The sequence below is a fragment of the Puma concolor genome, chromosome C1, assembly GCF_028749965.1.
Source record: "Puma concolor isolate L17-30 chromosome C1, mPumCon1.1.hap2, whole genome shotgun sequence".
NCBI classification, from domain to species: Eukaryota; Metazoa; Chordata; class Mammalia; order Carnivora; family Felidae; genus Puma; species Puma concolor.
In genome coordinates, this window is record NC_141674.1 from 84,631,884 (window position 1) to 84,658,035 (window position 26,152).

The 26,152-nt window shown below is 35.6% G+C and overlaps 1 protein-coding gene across 6 annotated transcripts in view; it reads left to right on the forward strand.

Moving 5' to 3' along the window:
- The window catches only part of SNX7 (sorting nexin 7), a 243,129-nt gene that overhangs the window by 58,873 nt on the left and 158,104 nt on the right, over window positions 1–26,152 (forward strand). For all 6 annotated transcript variants that reach the window (XM_086717644.1, XM_086717646.1, XM_086717647.1 and 3 more), the window contains exon 8: window positions 23,480–23,632. In XM_086717644.1, coding sequence (XP_086573770.1) covers window positions 23,480–23,632 — 153 coding nt within the window. The remainder of the gene's footprint in view (window positions 1–23,479; window positions 23,633–26,152) is intronic.

Consider the following 26,152-nt stretch of genomic DNA (forward strand, 5'->3'; position numbering starts at 1 on the left):
TTAACATTTAGATTAACTTAGTTATACACATTTAAGATCACATACGTATATGAATGTGTGGTTTTCTAATATTAAGAATATTATAATTAATAACTAAATAAATAATATGTTAATGTAGAAATATCACCTTTTTCCACTCTCACTTGCATCTTTAACATTTCTCTTGCATCATCTAACATCCCTTTTCATTGGAAGGGTTAGATAACAATCAGGAAAAAGGAGCTTAGAGTCTGTTTCTGTGCCGTACTTTTGAATCCCTGTGTGATATATCCCTATAGGTATTATCTCCAACTGTTAGTACTCATTTATATAACATAAGGAACTTCAAAATACATGTTTTCCCAAACATGTATTTTTTTTTATCTCTAAACATAAAAAATTAGGATGTTGTTTAAAAAAAAATGAAACTGATTTATTTGAATAGGTAATACCTTCACATGGTTCACAATTCCGAAGTCTTAAAGCATACATTTAATGAAATGTCTTCTTCCCATCCTCATATCCTATGACTCCCAGGTCCTGCCACCCACGTTACAAGTACCTACTGTTGTTAGCCACTTTTCTAACCTTCCATGGATGTACAACAAATACAAGAATGCATTCTGATGTCCCTTTTCTTAATGAATGTAGTATGCTATAAAGTTTTCAGCATTTTGTTTTATTAATGTATCTTGGGCATCATTACCGTCACTGACCTTTTATAGCTACATAGTATTCTGTGTATGGAAGTATCAGAATTTATTTAATCTGACTGCTACTGGTGACCCTTTACTTCTAATCTTTTGCTGATATAAACAATGCTTCTGTGAATAACCTTGTGCAAATATTATTTTGTAAGTATACTAGTTGATCTGTAGATAAATACTTAGAAGTTAAATTGGTGAATCAGAAGCTAGTCAATTTTGATACCTCATTACTAAGTGTTGGAATCTTGGACAAGTTAGTCAACTTCTTTTCCTTGATTTAGTTTCTTAGTTTGTAGAATAGAAATAACAGTACTTAGCTCCTAGGGCCAAATGTATTTATTAATGTATATAATAAGGTGTTTAAAATAGTGTCTGGTACAAAGAAAGGGTTAAAAGAATCTGTTATTATTGTTGATATTGTTATTATTATCACCACCAAATTGCTTTCCACTGGGAGAGCTATTTACATTCTTTCCAGGATTTTTCTTTTCTTTTTTTTTTTTTTTTTTTTTTTTTTTTTTTTTTTTTTTAGTTTATTTGTTTTGAGAGAGACAGAGATAGCATGAGTAGGGGAGGGGCAGAAAGGGAGACGGAAAATCCCAAGCAGGCTCTGTACCATCAGCTCAGAGCCCAACACAGCGCTTCACCCCAAGAAGCCATGAGATCATGACCTGAGCGGAAACCAAGCATGCAATGCTTAACGGACTAAGCCACGCAGGTGCCCCTCTCCAGGATGTTTTTGATTGCTTGTTTACTCCTGTACCCTCCACCCTAGGCTCATCATTGTTAAACTACAATGTTCCCATTTGATAAATGGAAAGTAGTAGTTTTAATTTGCATTTATATGATGATGAGTGGGATCAAGCATTTTTATATGTTTAGTTTTATTAAATTTGTTAAATTTTATTCAATTCATGTAAAATTGTATTTCTTTTTGGTGATTTTCTATTTTTGATCATTAGATTTTCTCTATTCTTGGTATTATTAGGGAATCTTCTTAGTCTTTTTTTGTTGTCATTTATATTTTAATTTTCTTTATAGTGATTTCTGTTATGCAGAAATGTTTAGTTTTTATAAAGTCAAATTTATCTATCTTTTTTAAAGGACTTTAGTTTTAAGAACGTGTGACAAAGTCCTCCCCTACTTCAGGGTAATTAAAATATTGTCTCATGTCTCTTCTGTTAATTTTTGTGGTTTTCTCTTTTTTTAATATTTGAATCTTTGAGCCATTGGAATTGAGTCTGGTTATGAATGTGAGGTGTGGATTCAACTATATACTTTTCTAAGTAACTATCCAGTTGTGCCAAAACTATTTATTGAATAATCATGTTTTCCCCAGTAATTTTTGATGCTACCTGTGAAATATACTACCTTTGATAGTTTTTGTTTTCATATGCACCTATTTTAAGACCTTTTTATATGTTGCTTTGATCTGCCTGTTGGTTAAGCTCCAAAACCATACTGTTTCAATAATGGAGGTCTTAGAATATATTTTATGTATGATGGGACTTGTCTCTCTTCACTCGTTGCTCTTTTTGTCTGTCTGTTTGCAGTGTTTTAAAAGTAGACTTTAAAATACTTATTTGTAATGATAATCAAACACTTGAATTATGAATCATTTTCTAGAAATAGTTATTGTGTTGTCACCTTCAAAAAAAAAAAAAAAACTGGGGCACCTGGGTGGCTCAGTCGGTTAAGTGTCCAGCTCTTGGGTTCAGCTCAGATCATGATCTCGCATTTTATGAGTTTGAACCCTGCATCTGGCTCTGTGCTGACCATGCAGAGCCAGCTTGGGATTCTCTCTCCCTCTTGCTGCCCCTCCTCCGCTCATGCTCTCTCTCTTTCTCAAAATAAATAAAACTTTAAAAAAGAATGAAGTAGTTCAAAAAATATTCCATAGTATGAGAGGCTTTTTAGGAAAACAAGTAAAACCTTATTAAAAGATACCTTTTGGGGAGAGAACCTCTAACTTATATACTTGAGCATAAATGCTATTCCAGCTATATTAATCACAGCTTTCTGGAGCTGTTCTGTATAGTATAGTACCCAGTCACATGTGGCTATTTACATTTACATTGGAATTACTTAAAATTAAATACAGTTTAAAATTCATTTCCTCAGGGGCGCCTGGGTGGCTCAGTAGGTTGAGTGGCCAACTTCGGCTCAGGTCATGATCTCACGGTCAGTGAGTTCAAGCCCCGCGTCGGGCTCTGTGCTGACAGCTCAGAGTCTGGAGCCTGTCTCAGATTCTGTGTCTCCCTCTCTCTGACCCTCCCCTGTTCATGCTCTGTCTCTCTCTGTCTGAAAAATAAATAAATGTTAAAAAAAATTAAAAAAAAAATTCATTTCCTCAGTTGAACTGTTTTGGTAGTCAGGTGTGGCTATTGCTACTGTCTGGACACTCTAGAGCAGAACATTTCTATCATCACAGGAAGTTCTGTTGGCTAGCTCTGGTTTAGAATATGTTGCAACTGTAAGAGTTGTTTTTTATGTATGGTAGTTTTGTTGGTTGGGTCAAAGAGGAAAGGTTATATCTAATGGAGGTTTTAGCTTTGGTAGGAATTCAAATGGAAAAGAGATGAATGTCTGAAAGAAACATCAGAATTCACCTGAGTAAAAGTGTAATTAATGTACACAATACTTCAGCAAAGATGACTTGTAGTCACTAGACTTTTTGATCACATGCTTCATCACTTAAATATTTCTGAGCATACCACCCTGCTATATGTACATTTTAAATTCACAGATTATCAATTCATACTGCTAAATTTGTATATTGTATCTATATTATAAACTATGCACATAATTTAAAAACATTTAATAAAAGTTAAATATAAGGTTGTCAAAAGGTACAAACTTCCAGTTATAAAATAAATAAGTCAGGGGCGTATAATGTACAGCACAGTAACCGTAGTTAATGATTCTGTAGAGTATATTTGAAAGTTGTAAGAGAGTAGATCTTAAAAGTTCTCATCGTAAGAAAGAAAGTGTGTAACTATGAATGGTGATGTTAACCAGATTTGTTATTGTGGTGATCATTTTGCTGTATGTATAAATACTGAATCATTATGTTGTACACCTGAAACTAAGGTTATGTTACAGGTCAATTAACAAAAAGAGTTATGTATAAATGGAATTTCCTGTGTGTAGGTAGCCCTGTAAGTTATTTGTACATTCTCTGAAGTTCATGAGCATGTAAACTCCAAAATAGGTTTAGTAGTATGTTGGGGGTTGGAGTTAGAGAACCTAGGTTCCAGGAAGAAGTTACAAAAAAGTCACTGAAACCTCTAGAGCCTTACTCTTGCTTGCTTAATGAGATAATATGTGAGACACTATTTGGTTAAGCGGTGAATAAAGTAAAAGTATTTCTTGACAGAAAATTGGGGAGCCTGTAAAGGTCTGTAAAAGACATAAGTTTAGATTTTGGCTTTGAAATAACATTTAACCTCAGTAAAACCTAATGATAATATGCATATTACTTTTATTTCTTTTAAAGTTTATTTATTTATTTTGAGAGGGGAGAGAGGAAGAGAGAAAGGGGGAGAGAATCCCAAGCAGGCTCTGTGCTGTCAGTGCAGAGTCCAACGTGGGGCTTTATCTCACGCACCTGGAGATCATGACCTGAGCCAAAATCAGGAGTCAGACACTTAACTGACTGAGGCACACAAGCATCCCTAGCATATTGCTTTTATAAGTTTAGATTATGTGTTTCCAAAACAAATACAGGAAATTATTACATCTAAAGAGTCAAAGACCTTGACTTCCTTTTTAATTTTTAAGGAGACACATCATTCCTTTTAAAAAGATTTATGTTAAAAAGACTCATGGAAGCACTTCCTCAGTCCAATCTTCCTCAGTCCAATCTGCATTTACTATGCCTCTGTTGTGCAGAAGATTCAAAGGAGATCACTACATTTTAAAAAATAAGAATATTTAAATAATTGGCTTTGTTGCCTCTAATGTTACAGGAAAACGTATTCTTTATTTGAAGAGTATTAGAGGTGCTGGAGATGCTGACTTGAAAGGTGATGTGTCAACTACATTTGTGGGTGTCTATGACTCAAATTGTCATTTTTAGAAAATGCATTGTGTCTTCCTGGGCATGTTACACTTGCATGACAAAATTGGCAATGGCTTTTAGGGAGAAACGTTTCTACTTTTTAAGAAACGTGTGTATTGTAAAGTATATAAAAAAGGTACTACTTAGTAATCACATGTATGCCTGAGCAGCATTATATAATCAAGCATCTAATTTCTCCAGACACATCTTACCTCTCTCACGAATCAGAAAATAATATAATTTTATTGTTAAGAGCCCTCTTATCTCTCCCCTGCAATTTAATTAATACTTGTTAAGAAGACATGGCTGTCAGAATAGAATTAGATTTTTGAATTTTCTATTGTCTTCTGATGGAGTGGCAATCTAACTCTTTTTATTTAGGTATATTATTTTCAAGAACTTTTGGAAATGATAATTTCCCAGCTTTTCTGATGATGAAGAGAAATTTTTAGCATTTGAATAAATAGATTGAATGGTTGATTTTTTTTCCATAAAAGGAAATAATAGAGAAGCCACTTTAAAAGGAAAACAATGAAGATATCTTTAAGAAAGAATAGCTATTATTCTCAAATTGTATTTTTTTTTTTGTTTGAAATTTTGGTGATAATATGACTTTAGGGTTTGGTACGGGCACATTTTAGTTTTGTGTGGTATTTAAAAGTATAAAGAAATAATCGTTGGAAAGGCAGTAGGGAAACAAGCCTAGATTCATTGCTAATATTTCACTTTTCTAAAATAATTCATCTATTCTACAAATGATTATCAAATTCCCATATGGTGTAAGTACTGGGGATGTAATGGTCAAAAGATGGACACATGGCTCTTATGGTACAACTTACATTTCAACATAGGCAAATAAAAATAATTGTCAGTTCTGATAAAGGTTAAGGAAATGAACGGTAGACTGAAATAGAGAATAGCAAAAGAACCTACTTTGTACTAAATGCTCTTCTGAAAAGGGTTATCTGAGAAACATAATTAAATTGAAATGAAAGGAAAGAGAACTAACTAGAACATATGAAACAGAATGATTGTTTAGATGCTCACCATTTATTTAAGTCTTCTTGGATATCTCTCAATAAAGTTCAAAATGTCTTTTCCAAAAAGTTCTTCTACATTTTTTGATAAATTTATTCCTAAGAACCTTATTTTTTTGTTTGTATTTATCATAAATTATAAATCCAAAAAATTTATTTTATAACTTTTTTTCAGCATGAGTGTATAGAAATGTAATTCACTTGAGCAGATTTATCTTATATCCAATAATCTTCTAAATTTGTTTTAATTTTAGTGATTTGTGGACTCTTTGGGATTTCCTATGTAGAAGATCCCATCATGGGTGCATATTGATAGTTTTGTTTATTTACTTGATATTTGATATTTATTCACTCATTATACTTTATATTTCTTTTTTTCATTTCTTACTGAGCTGGCTAAAAATGCATTATAATGTTATCAGTGATGGGACATTCTTGTATTATTCCTGATTTTAAAATGCTTTCAAGATTTTTTTCATTAGTAATGATGTTTGCTATAGCTTTTCCCCCTGCTATATTTTTAATCAGGCTAAGGCAGTTCTTATCCTCTGTGATGGGAGGTTGACTCATATGTGGGTGGTAAATTTTATTAAATAGTTGTCTATTATCTACTCATTCAGTTCTGTGATTTTTCTCCATTATGCACTTAATATGGTGATTTATACTAAGAGATTTTCTCATCAGAACCATCCCTGGATCCCTGGGAAAATCCAACTTGGCCATTGCTGGATTTGGTTTGCTCAGTGTTTTAGGACTTCTGTATCAATATTTCTGAATAAGAATGAGATTCATCATTATCTTGTACACTTCAAACATACACAATTTTATTTGTCAATTATATCTCAGTAAAGCTGAGAAGAAAAACAGTGATTTGTTATTACTATCGCTTATACCAGGAACATCAGTTTTTGTATCAAGGCCTTGCTAATCTCATAAAATTTTCCATATTGGACTAAGTTTTGTGAGATTGCCATTATTTTTTAATGAAGAAAAAATTCTTCCAATAATGCTTTTGGAGTAGACCCTCATAAGCTGTTTTGATGTTAGGGGCCTAGTCATAATACTGGAGAGACTCTAAATTTTAATTGTGCTGTTTGTCCTTACTACTGTACTTGCAAGTGGAGACAGTGATGGGGTGAGGAAAAGGATGTTTCCTTGCCAGATTATAATGTAAGGCATGAGTGATAAAAGATGGATGATTGAATAGTCAGTGAGAGTGATTCTTAGAGATGTAAGTGAAATCCCCCCTAGACTGCTACTTAGCAGTGATAGATCACAGTGATTGAAAAAATTTTGACTAGTATTTTCTTCCATCATCCTGGCAGCTATTCCTGGAGAAATAGGCTGTGAGGAAGCTGCTTTCTCAATCTGTAATTTTAATAAATGATACTTTGACAAATTGTTGGTAATCATGGCAATTAACTCCCCTAGAATTATCATGCCAAAGTATATTAATTATTTATTAAATATATAGTTCAGCAGTCAAGCAGATTTGCTTCTAACACACATTTTAATGTAGTGTGTAATTCAAACATTTTTACCAAAAGAGTTACTTTCTTTGATGTAGAAAAGGTGGAACATATACCTCAGTTGTCTGAGAGGGACCCATTAATGGGCAATGTAAGCTCAAATTTTTTTAAGCTCTTTTGTTTTGAAGTTTTATTTGCATATCACTACTCCATATTATGTTTGTGTTAATTTAAGAATATATGATCTCTATAAAATATCTATCCACATAAAATATGATAAAATATTGTGCCATGTTTATTCATGACTATTCAGAGAAGCAATTCTCTGGACCATCCCTGAGTATTAATGCGGATATAGGAATCCCAATTTGAGAAACATAGATTAAGGCATTTCATATTAGTCTCATCATGAAATAGTATCAGAATTGAGAGAATTTTCTGATGTCAGGTAAAGATCTGTCTCTGTGAAATCAGTATGTCAAAAAATGAGTGAGAAAAGAAGGTAAATATTTCACACAGGGGCACTGGACCTAACATGATTCTTGGCACATAGCAAGTGTTCAACAACTAGCTGTTGACTGAACTAATACATTTCCTAAAAACTAATAACCAATATCTGATAAATAAGAAAAACTAAAGGCCTAACAAAATGTTTGGGGTGGGGGGGGGGGGGGAAGAAAATGTTTGGAAATATGGTGGATCTTCTTCAGTTGCTTGAAAAGGTATTTTTAGTTAATAGGAAGTATACGCTAAAGTGCCTTCAGAGTCAGGGGAGCAAAAGGTCCGTTGGCATCTTCTGTTTTAGGATTTTATTATTTCATAATTAACAAGATACTAACATTAACCCATTAATGTGACATGGCAACCTAGTTCCTTAAAATGGAGGTAATTTTTGGACTTTTTTGGCCCCACGTATCTGATTTGGAGAAAGGCCTGTTAGAATGGCCTTACTTAGACGTTTTGGCCTGGCTACATCGTCCAGTCCGGCTATCAGCACTCTCAGATACATTAGGTTTTGGAAGGAGCTTTCTGAGCCATTAACAAAGTGTCTCTGTTTCTCTTATGATTGCTGTTCCTTTTGTTATGCAGGTTCTCGGTAAGGAGTCTCTAATATAGTGCACATGAGTGAGCCTGACAGATTCATTCAGGATATTTCTGAGACACTTAGACTAATCCTTTCAGAGTGCACCTCTAACCCTAACGTGTGCTAAATGCTTAAGTCCCAGGTTCTTTGCTAACACAGTATTCAAAAGAATCCTATTAAGTAGGTACTCTCTTCCTCCTCATATTACGGATTAGCAAACCGTAGACTTATTATTAAGGAGTCTATTATACATGTGTGTGATTATGAAGTGTTTAGAATTCAGGACAAGAAAAGAGGAAGAGCCCAAACCAATGTATTAATACCCTCAGGCAACCAAGAAGGATGAAATGTTACTTGTTCAGAGTGAAGCTGCCTAAGTAGACAGTACTTGTGGACTCCGGGTTGATCTAGATGCAAAAGCATCTTGTTGTTAGGAAGCAAGGAACTTGTCACTAAGGCAGGTCACTCTCCCTTGTAACAGGTACATGTCTTGCTCCCCACATGCAGCAAAGCACTGGACATACAGAAATGTTCTGGAAATGAGGTTATTACCCTATCTGAGTTGATTACAATTTGATTGTTTACTTCTCTATATCAATGCTTAGCTTAATTCCATCAAGTGAATATTTAGTGCAGTAAGGATAGTTATTGGATGTAAAGACATTTCATTTTTTAGAGGAATTTTTGAATGTAGATATTCTAGATTGCTTAAACTTTAGTTTGGGAAGCACTTTCTTATCTTATAAAAAAAAAAGAATAAAATTATTGATAGACTGGAAAACAATTGGTAAAATAAGAGCGGATGCTTAGTACAATGTGTGTCTTAAACCCCTACTATCTCATAAACTCCCAATGACAGGGACCTTTCCTCTTGTGTTCATGCCTGTGCCATTGGTCATGTGCCTGAGCCAATGGCTGGCACATAGTAAGCATGTAAAGATTTTTTAAATTAATGTTTAATATTCAATTTATTTGTTCTGTCTCATTGAGGGTAATAAGAAACTGCATTTTGGAAGAGAATAGAGGTTTAAGGAGCACAAGTAAATAAAATTTATGGGACAGAAATATATATATATATAAAGAAAAACTTAGACTGAGATTGCCACACATTTCAGGAGAAAAAAAAAATTTTGAGAATTGGCCTAAGGCTGTTGAGAAAATAGTGTTCCAGGGATCCACATCATCTACAAATTCTATTTTTGTTAACATTACCAAAAACTTAGGCCAGCTAGATTTGGGCAAAAGAAAGCTACCTCCAAGAGTTATAGAGAAAGTTAAATGAGGTGCCGTATGTCACATATAGCACAGGACCTGATTGTGGTAGGGACTCAGAAGTGTTAAATTAGATGGCAGATATTAAGAATCTGCTGTGTGCTAGGTACTTGCAGGTACATGACTCCCTTTCCTAACTCCACTCTTCACTATGACTTGAAGACACCCCTTTGAATTCCCCTCTTATTCTTACTACCAGGCTATCCTTGATAGTGTTCGAGAAAGAAGAAAGATGGTCTAAAGGCTTTCAAGAACGTAAAGGAGTTAGGACTGTTTGTCATCCCCTTAATAACAATGGGTGATTTCACTCTGCTGGCTGGGGAGATGGTCTCCATTTTTCGTGTCCATCCCTCTAAAAGCTAATTGCTCTTTTTCATAGCCCTTGCCAAATCCAGAGCTATTCTAAAGTAATTCCTAAATAGCTGTACTTTCCTGCCAGAAAGTCCAAAGAAGCTCTCAAAGTCCATTTGTGGGAGGACATAGGCTAGCTAAGCAAATTCAGTGGAATAATGGTTATTTCTGGTAGTAAACTTAAAAGTTCTTGCCTCAGTAATGGAAATGCATTGAGAGCAACAGCATCAAAAGATCAAACTTAAGTCTTAAGAGCAAAAAGCCTACCCAGTCATCTTTAAGTATGCTTTAATTTCTAAAAAGAAAAGTCCACTCATTTTCAAATGTTTAGTGTTAGATCAAATATGTAGTCTGGATACATTTTATTTACCTCTTATGTATTTGATGAGTATACAAGTAATCCCATTTTACAGAATTTATTTCCATATTTTATTTATTATACAATATTTTTAAAGATTTATATTTGTGGAGTATGTTCTTTTTAACAATATATTGTTTAAAGCTATATAGCTTTTTAGAAATTAATTTATTTTTGGAGAGAGAAAGCACAAGGGAGAGAGGGGCAGAGAGAGAGGGGAAGAGCAGATCTCAAGCAGGCTCTGTCCTGTCCGTGCAGAGCCCGATTCAGGGTACGAACTCCCAAACTGCAAGATCACAACCTGAGCCTGAGTCAGACACCTAACCAACTGAGCCATCCAAGTGCCCCATTTTTATATTTTTAATATCTTATTTGCAACCCTAACTTTGTGAGAATACATTCCTCATCTGTAATATTTTCTTTATAAATAAATATCTACATTATAATTTCCAGGATCACATTTTGTCACAAAAAAAAATTATAGGATTCTAAAATGTACTGTTACTTTTTTTATAAAGTTACCAAAATACTATTTTAAAGAATTAATTTTTTTTCTTTTTATATTTCAGTCAATAATTTGGTTACAAATAGCTAATAAACCATATTTCATGGATTTATATAACTTCTCTAATGGTAGATCTATTTCTGATGGTTGTAATGTGTATTTTCTTACAAATTTAAATTTGTAAAAGTAATAGAAAATTACAATCCATAAAATATATAAATAGAAATATTTAGTAATATAAACATAATTAAAATACTAAAGGGTTTCTATATTGGTTTCACCCAAAGTCAGGTTTGAGGGAATAAGGAGGGAAACCTCCAATGTGGTTAAGTGAGTTTGAGGAATTGAGTGCACCTGTGGTTGCATTAGCAGACATGGGTGTCAAAAATTGAATACCTTAAAGATAGTGTAATAGTCTACAGTTGTAACAGTGGTCCATAGACCTATGCCAATAGAATGTAGGTTTTATTTTCTAGCATAGTGAATGATCTGCATAGATTCACCCAGATTATTTTACCGGCTTTCCCACATGACTTGTGACAAACATTCACAGCATGATGACCAGGGTTCAAGCTGTAGCTGGTGTTGATGGAACCCAGTGCATCTGTTCACGGCCCTTTTGATCATTAAGCTATTCTCTAGATAACCTTGAACTGAACCAAAGAAACAAAACAAGGCCAACCTAACAAAGGGAAGTTCCCTTCAGCTGAATCTAGAATACCTCCAAGTTGATGGGATATGACATGAACACTATGCGTCTTTTATTCTTCTACCTGACATCCTTCTCTTAAACTGTACTTTTCATGAACGGGAATTAAATATTGAAAGAGTAATTAAATATTACTTTAGCACTAATATGTTGATGTTAGTGGTAGACTATTGTTAGTGTGATTATTTTTTTTTCTTTTTCTTCTTGTTATTTTCTTTAATTTTTTCCTCTGTGACTTTGTCCCTTCTCAGCGATCAGCACATTTTTCATTCACTTTGTAAGAATTCTTAGTGAAACGTCACAAAGTTGCCAATGTTTGGTCATGTTCATCTTTCAGGAAAAATAGTTTTTAACTAAAAAACAATTTAGGATTTAATGTAAGCTTCTTTCTAGAACAAATGAAAACCCCAAATATAGGAATCCTGCTTTTTATAAGATTTATTTAGCTGCAGGTGCCTCAAAGAAATTGTGTGCTCATTATGTGGTTTCTACTCTTCAAACATCTACCATGTGCCTTGCCCGTAGTAGGCAAGAAATAAACAATTATGAACTTAGTAAATAAAGACTGTCATCTTTTCAGTATGTAACTCTTAGAAGGTGTTTCTTGATGTTGAACCACTTCTGAATGGCCTTCCTTTTCTAACAGAAAACTTTTCTGTTGTTTTTTTGTATCAAATTTCTCACAGCTCTATCACTATGCATGTGATATTTCCTGAAGAAGACTTGATTCTTCTTTTTTTTTTAAGTTTGCTTGTTTATTTTGAGAGAGAGCAAGCATGCAGAGAAGGGGTAGAAAGAAGAGAGAGAGAATCCCAAGCAGGCTCCATAGTGTCAGTGCAGAGCCCGATGTGGGGCTTAAACTCACAAACCATGAGATCATGACCTGAACTGAGAACAAGAGTCAGATGCTTAACCAACCAAGCCGCCGAGGTGCCCCAAGACTTGATTCTTCTATAGGTACACTAAACCTAAAATTTCTACTTAATTCAGTTAAATGTCAGAATGACATTTGAATTACTTACTTTAAACCAGTAAAATGTTTTATAGTTTTCTGAAAATCTTGAAAGCATAGTGCAATAAAACAATTGATTATATCAAAAGAGGATATGGGCAAAAAAATAGAACCAGGGTTATATATTTATGTGTTTTAATGAGTAGGATTAGGTATTTATTTCGCAGGAACAAGTGTTTTTAACAGTTTTCAAAAATGAACCACATCACTATTTTTTATTCTAGAAGAATTCTAAGGCAATTTAAGCATCATTAAAATATCAAGCTAAAAACCTTGGTAATAAAGAGAAGTCTTGCCCAAAAGATAGAGAATGTACATCAGCTGCACTTAGATGCAGAGCACTTCTCTGGGTATTTTTCTTACAGTTTTATTTGTCCTCCACAAACATATAGTTCTAATTTTTCATTATTGAAAGTACTTAGATGTGTTTGTATATAACTGATAAGTCCCTATCCCCTCCCTGCTTGCCCAAACTACCCAAGTCACTTTGGAAGTTTCAGAGCTTAAGTTTCAGAGCTCGACCTATTCCTCCAGTTAATCTTACCAGCAAAACAGACTTTTCTCCCAGTGCCCACATATTGTCAGTTGACAAACCCTGCTGATTCTGTCTCCCAGCATTTACCTTTTCTCCTAAAGGACCCCTGCATCAGGAATCTGATTTGTTACTACTGTCCCCAGGTCCTTCCCTTCCCTTCCCTTCCCCTTCCCCTTCCCCTTCCCCTTCCCCTTCCCCTTCCCCTTCCCCTTCCCTTTCCTTTCCCCCCTCTCAGTTATTTCACTTGTCTTTTTTAAAGGATATCCTTTTAGGACCTGGCAACTGCCTGCCTCTCTTTCCTCATCTTTTGCAATTCCCCTACTCACACTCCAGGTACCAACTTTAACGAACCACCTGTAATTTTTTAGAAACTCCCAAATAGACATGCTTCTAGGACTGCATACTACTATTTGCTTTTCATGAAATGCCTTTCACGTTTATTTCATGATTGATTTTTTAATCTCTCCTCTTGGGTATGAGTCCTTGAGGACAAAGTCTGTTTATTCACTCTTCAACTTAGTTCTTTTTCTTTCTTTTTTTATTTGATTTATTTTTTAATGAGGTGCAGTTGACATATATCCTATTAATTTCAGGTGTGCATCATAGTGATTCAATATTTTTATACACTACAAAGTATTCCCCATGGTAAATCTAGTTGCCATTTGTCATCACACAAAGTTGTTACAATATTATTGACAGTATTCCCTATGCTGTATATTACATCCCAATGATTTATTTATTTTATACCTACAAGTTTGTGTCTCCTAATCATCTTCACCTATTTCACCCAACCCTCAATCCCTCAACCCCTCCCCCCATGGTAACCAACAGTTTGTTTCCTGTATTTATGAATCTGTTTCTGTTTTGTTTTGTTTTTTAGATCCCACATATAAGTGAAATCATACAGCATTTGTCATTCCCTAACTAACTTCTTTCACTTAGCATAATACCTTCTTGATATTATGTTGTCCATCTATGTTGTCACAAATGTTAAGATTTCATTCTTTTTTGTGGCTAATATTCCATTGTGTGTGTGTATGTATACACATATATATGTGTGTGTATATATATCTATATAAATGTATATAGATACATATAGATATCAATATCGATATCGATATCGATATCGATATAGATAGATCGTGTTTTTTTTATCCATTTATCTGTGGACACTTGGCTATTGTAAATATGTTGCAATGAATGTAGGGGTGAATATATGTCTTTGAATTGGTGCTGTCATTTTCTTCAGATAAATACTCAGAGGTGGAGTTGCTGGATTGCACAGTAGTTCTATTCTTAATATTTTGAGGAATTTCCATGCTCTTTTCCATAGTGGCTACAATTATTTACATTCCCACCAACTGCATGGTTTTCCACTATGATTTGCTCACATAACTCTTCTACCCCTTTTTCTCTCTCTTCATCGTCTGGAACCCCTATGATTCTGATGTTCCTTTTTAATGAGTCACTGATTTCTCTAATTCTTAAATCGTGCTCCTTTGCTTTAGTCTACCTCTTTTTTTCTGCTTCATTGTTCTCCATAAGTTTGTCCTCTATATTGCTGATTCGTTGCTCTGCCTCATCCATCCTTGCCGCTGTGGCATCCATTTGAGATTGCAGCTCAGTTATAACATTTTTTTTATATTATCCTGACTAGCTTTTATCTCCACAGAAAGGGATTCTAATGTTTTCAACCCCAGCTAGTATTCTTATTATCATCATTTTAAATTCTGGTTCACACATCTTGCTTGTATCTGTGTTGATTAAGTCCCTGGATGTCGTTTTTTCCTGTTCTTTCTTTTGGGCTGCATTCCTCTATTTCATCATTTTGAAGGAAGAAAAGGAATAAATAAGGTAGAAAAAAATCTAAAATTAAAAAATTAAAAACAACACAAAAAAATCCAAAAAAGGATGGTAGATCTTAGATATGTTATGGTCTGGTTGTTGAAAGGAGCTTGATAGATTAGAGGAAAAAGGGAAAGATAAGAAAAAAAAAAGGAAAAGTTTGAAAATTTGAAAAAGTGAATACAATGAAATAGAATAAAATGAAATGATGGAAGTAAAAAAATAGAATTTGAAAAATTTACAAAAATGAAAAATATAGTAGAAAAAGTATTTTTAATAGAAATGGAAAATAAAAATAAATTTTTTCTTTACCTAAGAATAAGAAAAGAAAAAAATTGAATAGATGGACCAGCAAACAGACTGAAGTACGATTGAAATTACATCAGTTTCCCCTAGACGTTGAACTATGAAGCACATTATAGTCAGTAAACTAAGCAGGCAGAGAGACTTGTGTTCCTGAAGAGTGAGTTTGGCCCAGTTGGACAGGGCTTAGTGTAATGGCTCCATTCTCCATTACTGGGGTAGATTGTTATGGCGCCTGTAGGTGTGTATGCATATGCGTGGGAGGGATGAAAATGGCATCACTCAGTTACCCAGTCTCTAGTATCAGAACGCTGTGCTCTCACTGACCAGCAGTCGCCTGTGTCTCTGGCTTCCGTCCACTCCCCGCTTTTACAGTGTCTGTGACCAAGCCGTTATGTTGCCAGGTGGTAACTCCCTCCTGAGTTTTATCTCAGATGCGGCTGTGTTTCCCAACCCCTCACTTCTGAGGGACTGCGGCTTTGACTTACTCAGACCTTCTGGGGGAGGGTCTCAGTGAGCAATGGCCAGGTGCCAGCTCACCCCCAGGATCGTTCGTGGGACTGTGCTGCTGCCAATGCCCAGAGACTGTGGCTGGGTGCCAGCCCACCCCAGAAAAAGTTCCCGTGATCTTGTAGGAGTAGCATTTCAGAGTTCATGGATAACTACAACACATATCTGGCACCGGGCTTTCCCTTTAATGTTCATGTTCCAGCACCAAAGGATGTGGTTGTTCTCTGGGGTTCACTGGTACCAGCCTCTACCAAATGCCCTCCCAGCAGGGGAACTTCCTCTCTCCGTGTGGCCTGAGGACTCCGAGGACCTCGCTCTCTGTGGGGATTTGCCCTTCCCACCAGAGCACTGCCAGGTATCGAGCTGCGGAGTTGCAGACTCTGCACTCCCCATTTACAGAGTCTTAATGGAATTTAAACCCTCTCCTTTCTCCTTTCTCCCTTTCTTGTTCAGTCTCTTGTGTACTCTTTATTTTCTCCCCAGCTGCTTTTAGGCGGGGAGATGCTTTCTGTGCTCTCCCCCTGTCTCCATCCTCTATCTGCAAGCCAAAGAGTTCCCCTCTCTCTGCGGCTTTCTCCCCCAGTTCACCTCTTCGTGCCTCATGCCTGCTGAGTTCTCTGGTTCAGGTTGTGCAGATTGTTGTGTTAATCCTCAAATCAGTTATCTAGGTGTGCAGAATGGTTTAGTGTTGATCTGGCTGTATTGCAGGGACTAGAGATGCAAAAAAAACTTCCATGCTGTTCCTCCATCTTGGCCCCCCTTTATCTTTTTGATAATAACTTTTCTGACAGGTTTGAGGTCATATCTCATAGTTGTTTTGATTTTCATTTCCATGGTGACTAGTGATGTTGAGTATCTTTTCATATGCCTATTGCCATCTATATGTGTTCTTTAGGAACATATATATTCAAGTCTTCTGCCCATTTTTCAATCAGGTTTTTTTTTTATATTAAATTGTATAAGTTCATTGTATATTTTGGATATTATACCCTTATGAGATGTATGATTTGCAAATACATTCTCCCATTCAGTAGGTTTCATTTTTGTTCTGTTGATGATTTCCTTCACTGTGCAAACATTTTTTTAAATTTGATGAGGTCCCATTTGTTTTATTTTAGCTTTTGTTGACTCTTACCTGAAGCCAAAAAAATATTGCTAAGATCAATATTAAAAAGTTTACTTCCTATGATTTTCTTCTAGGAATTTTCTAGTTTCAGGTTTACATTCAGGTCTTTAATCTGTTTTCAGTTGTTTTTTTTTTTTTTTTTTTTTAATTTTTTTTTTCAACATTTACTTACTTATTTTTGGGACAGAGAGAGACAGAGCATGAACGGGGGAGGGGCAGAGAGAGAGGGAGACACAGAATCGGAAACAGGCTCCAGGCTCCGAGCCATCAGCCCAGAGCCCGACGCGGGGCTCGAACTCACGGACCGCGAGATCGTGACCTGGCTGAAGTCGGACGCTTAACCGACTGCACCACCCAGGCGCCCCAGTTTTCAGTTTATTTTTGTATATGTTGTAAGATACTGGTCCAGTGCCATTCATTTGCATGTGACTGTCCAGTTTTCTTAATACCATGTTTTGAAAAGCCTGTCTTTTCCTCATTGTATATTCTTGCCTCCTTTGTTATATATTAATAGGTCATATAATATGTAGGTTTATTTCTGGGTTGTCTATTCTATTCCACTGTTCTATGTCTCTTTTTGGGCCAGTACCAAACTGTTTTGATTGCTACAGCTTTGTAGTATAGTTTGAAATCAGGGAGCATGGTGCCTCCAGCTTTGTTTTTGTTTTTATATTTTCTTTTTGGTTGTTTGTTTTCCCTCCAGATTGTTCTATTTGGAGAATTTTGTGGTTCCATACAAATTTTAGGATTATTTGTTTTAGTTCTTTGAAAAATGCCATTGGTATTTTGATGGAGATTTCATTGACTCTGTAGATTGCCTTGGGTAGTATGGACATTTTAATATTAGCTCTTCCAATCCGTGAGCATAGAATAACTTTACATGTATTTGTGTTGCCTTTCATTTCTTTTATCAATGTTGTAGAGTTTTTAGTGTACAGGTCTTTCACCTCCTTAAATTTATTCCTGGATACTTTCTTTTTTCTGATGAAATTATAAATGGTGTTATTTTCTTAATTCCTTTCTGATAGTTAGTTATCAGCATATAGAAACACAATTGATTTCTGTATATTAACTCTATATTCTGAGACTTAAAGAATTTATTTAATAGTTCTAATGGTTTTTTGGTAGCGCCTTTAGAGTTTTCTATATTTAGTATCATGTCATCTGCAAATAGTGACAGTTTTACTTCTGTCCAATTTGAATACTTTTTATTACTTTTTCTTGGCTAATTTCTGTGGGTAGAACTTCCAGTACTATTTTGAGTAAAAATCATATTGTGGGCCACTTTGTCCTGTTCTGATATTAAAGGAAAATCTTTCAGCTTTTCACCATTGAGTGTGATGTTAGCTGTGGGTTTGTCATATATGGCCATTATTATGTTGAGGTCCATTCCTTCCATATCTACTTTGTTGAGAGTTTTTGTCATAAATAGATGTTGAATTTTGTCAAATGCTTTTTCTGCATTTATTGAGATCATCACATGATTTTTATCCTTTGTCTTTTTTAATGTAGTGTATCACATTGATTGATGCAACCATTCTTGCATCTGGAGTAAATCCAACATGATCCTGGAATATGATCCTTTTAATGTGTTTTTGAATTTGTTTTACTAATATTTTGTTAAGGATTTTTACATCTATATTCATCAGGGATATTGGCTTGTAATTTTCTTTTTTGGTGGTATTTTTGTCTGGCTGTTCAGTCAGCCCTGAGTTCCTCAGGAGGAATTTCTCTGTATATAGATAAAGATTCAGCATGTCCATGGGAGGAGGTGAGTTCATGGTCATCCTACACTACCCATTATCTTAGTTCCTAACACAAACTAGATGGATGCTGAGTGAATGCTGCTGGATGAGCAAATGAGTGGGGATGAACTAGATCCTCCTTATCATTTTTCATTGTTTCTTCATTATGCTAGTGCAGGTTAACTGGTTTCCTTTTTCCTCTCCTCCTTCCTTTCTCTTTTAACCATCCCTCTATATCTGACTTAGGAAATACAGCTCTGTTCTGGTCAAAAACTTTTAGTGATTTACCATTTCCTGCAGAATCCATTTCATGCTCAATGTCATTCAAACCCTGTAAGCAGTGAATCTTCAATCAGCCTACCCAGCAGCATTTCTTGTTTCCATTTGCCCACCTCCAGACTCCAAACCTACGTCCTATCCATTCTGTCGTCACAGTCTGTAGCATGCCATCTCTGTGGTTTTGTTTATGCCTTACATTCATCCAGGCATTTCTTCCCCAGTCCCTGCCTACTGAAATGGCAGTCAAAACATCACCTATCCCAATCAAAATTAATCCTACATTCTGTATCTTTCTATACTACTGTAATTTTTTTCCTCCATGTGGTATATATTACATTCTGCTTTGTATAGTTATTTCATTTTTGCATATGTGTATTCTTTTTTTTTAAGTTTATTTATTTATTTAGAGAAAGCGAGGGGGGGAGAGAGAGAGAGAGAGAGAAGGAGAACACAAGCAGGAAAGGGACAGAGAGGGAGGGAGAGGGAAAGCAAATCCCAGGCAGGCCCTGCACCATCAGTGGGAGGAGCCCAATGTGGGGCTCGAACTCACAAACCGTGAGATCATGACCTGAGCTGAAATCAAGAGTTGGACACTCAACCTGTTGAGCCACCCAAGTACCACCTGCATCTGTGTATTCTAATAGATTATAGACTCCTTCAGTTAAAGGTGAATCATTTCAGCCTTGAAAGCCACAGGCATACTAGCTTGGTGCTATTTAGTCAGTGTGGAAAAAACATGGGCTTTGACTTAGGCGGACTTTCGTTTGAATCTTTATTATGCCACAAAAAGCTATGAGATCTCTTTCATTTTTTCCCACTTTTCTAACTTGTAAAAGGAAGATAATAATACCAAATTTGCAACATTATTATGCAGATTAAATGAAATAATATATGTAAAGTATATAGCTTAATGCAATGGCCCATGGCAGAAATGCAATAAATGGTTATTATTATTGTTGCCATTACTGGTACTATAGTAGGAAGTTACTTTTGGAGAAAGATTTTGTTTTGTTTGCCTGGGCTCTTAGTATTAATGGTTTTCATTTAATTGCGTGGCTAATTTCTGGCTGAATATAACTGAAGCTAGAAATTACCCATTAGCCTTGCTGTTAAATATAAATCTTTCCTTTTTTTCCCCACTATCTTACAATCTTGTATTACTTATTCTGGTATTACAACATTTTCCTGGCAAAAAGGATTGCTTGCTTCTTAAATTTTTCCACTAAAAGAGGACCAAATCGCTTCCAGGATTTGTGAAAACAATTATTTAAGCTTTAATCCTTTTTAATTCCATCTTTTCTGTGGTATTTTATAGTAGAGAAAATGAATTGAATTTCCTACTTTTCGAGTTATTGAAACCTGCTGTGTGGCTAGAGAGGCTTCTTTGGCCTGCCAGGTTCTAACACCTTACCCTCCCACCTCAGTTAACTTTCATTGACTGTATATGTTCAAAGCCTGGATGGCACCCTCTGAATCCATAGGTCCTTATACCAAGAATGGTATTTAAGTCCCTGCTAAATTGAAGTCAACTAAGAAAAAGGGTATATTGGGCTTTTGTAAATTATTAGGAAAGATATAGTCCAGCTCCTTCTCCATTTGAAGTAGATATTTTGTGCTTATTATCAATTAGAGTTTCCTAGAATTGAAATTATGGGAAGATGATTCAGTGTGGGGAAATACCTAATGTCTTTTTTCTCCTTTTCCAACTAAAATAATGATGAAATCATCAAAGAAAGAAAAATTACTCATATTTGGCTACAAAAAAAGATAAGAATTGGTCATATATATTTAAAGCATATGTATCATCTTCCTAACTGGTGAGAAGAGATTGAGAACTAGCACTAGAAGTTAACCTAAGACCTAGACCCTGGCAGAGGAATACAGTACTTCCAGAAATCAAAATACTGGAATAGGAGAGGGAATCAACTTGAGTTTCACCAGTTAATGATGATGGTGCTGATGGTGGTGGTCATCGCGGCGGTGGTAATGGTGGTGATGGTAATACATAACATTTAGTAGGCAAATTGTGAGGCACTGTTTAAGTCAACTAGTGTTCATTATTTCATGCATCTAAAACCCTTATGTGATAGGTATTTTTTCATATCTATTTTATAGCTGAAGAAACTAGGGCTTCAATAGCTAGTCCTACCAAGGTCACATAACTTTTAAAGATGGAAGTGGAACTTAAACTGAAGTTGGTTTAACCTTTCATAAGTCTTTGTAATCCTAGTTCTGTGCTGATAAGCCTACAAATGTTCCTGTAGGTGAGAGTGAGGTGAGAGAACAGGACAGGACGTCTCTAGTAGCTCTGTCACAGCAGAAGCACCAACCAGGCAGGCCACCACTTCCTGGGCTTTTATGAGGGGGAGTTACAGATTGACAAAGGGAAAACTATGTTGTAAACCCCTTATGGCAGGGACATCATGTTAAACTGTTATGAAGGGGAGAAAGATACAATATATGATTCAGATACTCTGTTTCCGAAAGCCAATTTTAGTAGAGCAGTCTGCCAGTAATCCCACTCCAGTGCATAACAATTTTAGACTGAAAATGCTAAGCAGAGGAGAATAATAGTGCACTCACAGTTGCTGTAGGTACCTCCTGATCCTACATAAAAGAGACATTATGCTAATAATTTCCATCTGACTTTGAAAATTGCATGATTCCATCCAACAACCCAGAGGAGTGAATTTTTCTAACCAGCCCCTATGATTTTTCCAGCAGACCCAGAACCTGTTTGGGTTTGGCATTTTAGCAGTTTAACTCTTAGCTTATCCCCTGGCATCCACCGTCAGACATCCCATTAACAACTCATTAGACAAAATTTCTAAGATGTAACAAAATAATCACTCCAAAGAGTACACATACTCATAAAATAATAAATGGCTTCCCTGAGATAGTTTACAAACAAAACAAGAAAGTAAAATAATATCTGCCTCCCTCCCCCCCAAAAAAAACCATGAAAGTCAACCTTACTAATGAAATAGATCTCTCATAATCAGAGATTTATGTAATACCAAGTGTCTATTCTTAGGAAATAAAAACAAATACGGCTGCGATGAAATAAGGGCAGAAAGGTGAAATTCCATAGCAATAATAATGATGATGATGATGATGGTGATGATGATGATGATAATGATGATGTTAGAGTAATAATTCACATAAGCATTAGAAGCAAAATAACCTATTTTTATTCTAAGACATTCTTGCATTTCAGCATCTCTGAAATGTGGATCTTCTTGAATAATGGTCTCTTTCAAATACTTTCAGTCACACCACAATGGTAATGATGATGCCCCTTTTAAGATATGAGAGAGATGGTATCATTTCTGCATGTAATTTCCTGGCTTTGGATCTCAGTAAAAATCCAAGAACCTCACCACAGACTACATGCCTCAGTAAGATCTGGTCACCCATTCCTTATGTGATTTCATCTCCTAGAACCTTCCCTTTTTTGTTCACTCCACTATATGCTACAGCCGTGCTAGTCTCCATGTTCTTCTTGGACCATCAGGGCATGCTTCCACCTCCAGTCTGTTACCCTTGTTTCTTCTGCCAGGAACAAGTTTTCTACTGAGAACCCCCATGGTTTACTCTCTTGTGGACTGAAGATATTTATTCAAAAGACACTTTCTTATTTAGGCTTTCCTCTGTCATCTCATGTGAAATTGCATCATCATATGTTCCCTATCTACCTTTCTGCTTCATTTTTCTTTTTAGCATTAATTTTCAGTTGATAGTCCCTATTTCATTTATCTTGCTTTTGGTTTGTCTCTCTCCATTTGAGTAAAAGCAGAGATTTTGTCTATTGTCTTCACTACTGAATTCTCCTAGAAGAATGCCTGGTGCAGAGAAGGCAATTAAATATATGCTGAATATATGAATAAATATATATGTATAAATATATGTATTAATATGTAAATACACAAAATATAAGCCAATAAATTGCTGGATTACATGCTCTAAGGTTGGCAGGTGAAGTGGTGAGGGGGTGTAAATATCATGCTAAGCCTGTGTAATGATGCACAGACTAGGTGTTAGGTGTCTTCAGACATAAACCTGCTTCTAGTACTAGCTTGGTGAAATTTGTCAAGTTGATCCCCTGGGCCTCCAGGTTAGAGTGCATAATCTGAATGGACGTTGTAACAGGTGAGTTAATTGATCTTTCTAGTAAAAAACGATTGAAAAATGAAGCCCAGGAATAGGAAGCTGGTTAATGAAACCATGCCTTTTAACATAAATATTATCACCATAAACAATAGTGGTAGTGAGAGTTAGTACAAAAGAATTTTAAGATAACTTGTAGTTCAATTTCCTCTGTTTTATAAATAGTGAAACCTAAGCCCAAGGTTTGACAGACTTAGGCCAAGGTCAAATGTTAATTGATGGTTGATCTTCGAACTCCAGTTAGCATCTCTGGCTGAGCCCAGTCTTCTTTTTACTATAACTGGTTATTACACATCGTAAGTGCTGGTGACTTTCCAAAGAATTATTCTTAAGATGTTTTGATATAATGTTCAGCTTAGACTTGATGAATTCATTTAGTAACAGGAATACATAGATCAATTTATCTCTCTTTGTGATCTAATTCAGCTTACAGAAGAGATTGGAAAACTTGAAGATAAAGTTGAATGCGCTAATAATGCCCTGAAAGCAGACTGGGAAAGATGGAGACATAATATGCAAAATGATATCAAGTCAGCATTTACAGATATGGCTGAGGAGAATATCCAGTATTATGAACAGGTAATTAGTGCTATGTGATATTGCTTCATTTTATGAAAGTTGTCCTCTCTTTTACTTTCTATCTGTCCTTTGTTGAAAGAGTCTGTTAAGGAACCAAGTGTCACATTCAAAAGCCTCCTTGGTGGCTCAGTGCCAGTGGAGTTGCTAGTTAATCGAGTAATGCCGAACCCACCCACTGAAACAAATATGTTTATGTGGAGGAAGGATGAAGAGTCTTCCTTCTTATACAGTATGCCCCAGGTGCCTAATTTGAGCCTTGATTGTGGGAAAGAATTATGCTACCATTTTGTTTTGTTTGTTTTCCCCACAGTTTCTTGTTTTAGAAGGATTTGAATTTTTTAAAAGCACTTGGGCAATGCTTGCTACTGATTCTCCCATCTTATTCCCCTCATCCTCTCCTTTTCTTATGTTATAAAGTATTTGCAACATGAGAAAAGGACCAGAGGTTTCAATGAGCAGAAAATCAAATCAGGTCCTGTGCCTTGTTTCCCTTCCATTTCCACTTTGCCTTCTATAGCTGTTCAAAACCTCAACAAAAGAGCATGCTATTCTCTCTTTTTATTTCAGTTTAGTTTAGTTCAGCTTTTTTTCTTTTTTTCCTTTATTTCAAGATAGAACCTAGTCATCCTTTTGATTTCAGATGATTGTTTTTCATCTTTTTTTTTTTTTTTTTTTACAACTAACAGTTCCCCAAGGTGGTCATCATTTTAAATGAATTTTATACTATCCTTTTTTTTTTTAATCGAGCATATTCTAAACATACTGTTTCTAGCAGGTGCATTTTCAACATACATCTCTAACCTTATCTCTGACTAAATTAATGACTATATGAAATTGATACCTTTATGCTTTATAGTCTATAGTGCATGCCAGACTGTAAAATATTGTATATTTTTGAAAAGATTAACTATTTTCATTTAATAAGCATTTCTTAAGCCTCTACTTCCATCAGACACTGTGCTGGGCCCTGGAGAGACCATAGCATGCAACACAAATACAGTGCCTTTTTACGTAGGCACGGTCACCAAGGGAAACAGTCAATTAATACAAAATATTATAATAAAGTATAATATGTTCTAGCGTAGAAAGACATTACAAGGGCATCTAACCTAATCTAGAAGGAATGAGGAAGGTTCTGCAGAGGATGTGGTTAAGATAAAACCTGAATGATGAATAAGAAGTAGGTAGATAAAGATGTGAGAAAGAGTTCCAGTTAGAGAAAATACATGCAGAAAATCCCTAGAAGTGAGAGAATATGTTCAAATAACTGAGGCTCTTTTTTGGAGGTTGGAGAAGCAGGGGTAGTGTTGAGTTGAAAAATGAGGTTTGTAGGGGAGGAAAAAGTTTTCCTGAACCCTCTGACAGTCCCTAGCTGGGTCTGAAATTAAAATGATAGAGATAAATTGACAGGAAAAAAAGCATACAGATTGATGTAATGTAAGTTGTTTGTGACACAGAAGCCTTCCTAAGGACATAGGGAGTAAGAAGCAGATGTGAATATTTTTTGCTAGGTTTGATGACAGGTGGGCAGTCATGTAGAAATATGGTAGATTAAGGAGTATGAGGTATATATAATAAACTGCAGAAACATGACAAGACCTGTGTGTTAGGTGTCTTCTCTGTGTTCCTTTCCTTTGATAAGTACCTTCCTTTCCCCCAGATATGAGGAGAACAACTCTCATATGAGGGTTTTACCACCTGCACCAGGGGCTGTGGGTTATGGAAGATCAAAGTGACCTTCCTGCCTCTCCCATAGTCTCAGACTCCTTCAGCTTAAAATATTCAATATGCCTAGATGCCTTATTTTGCTGTTCATCCTGAACCACACTGGGCTGAAGAGGGCATCGTAATATAAGTCTTTATTTTTCATTCTAAGCGAAATAGGAAAAGCCGTTGAGTTTTCATCAGGGACGTGACAATATTTATCAGATTTGCCTTTTAGAAAGGTCACTCTGGCTTATATGGCTCAGAGTGAAACAAAACTGGACATGAGGAGACCTAATAGGGAACATTGTGGTACCAGACAGAGATGTGAACTGACATAGGGATTTCATGGTGGTGGCCTAGAGACTCAAGTGATTGAAAAGATCATTTTCTGTCCTTAATTTTTTTTATTCTGCATTAACAACCTTAAGTAAATTCAAGTATCTCAAAGGAATTTCCCATAAGTCTCAGATTTTGAAATGATTTGAACTATTTTGTTAAGGGGCACCTGGGTGGCTCAGTTGGTTAAGCATCGACTCTTGATTGCAGTTCAGGTCATAATCTTACAGTTCGTGAGATCGAACCCCACGTTGGGCTCTGTACTAGCTGTGCAGAGCCTCTTGGGATTCTCTCTCTCCCTCTCTCTGCTCATCTCCCCCTTGTGTGCGCAGTCTCTCCCGCTCTCTCAAAATAAATAAATAAACTTAAAAAAATGAAAGTAGAAAATGAAAATAAATAAAATATTTTGTTGAATGACATCACTATGGTGATATTTATCACTATGGCTTAATTAATTAATTAATTATTAATTTATTT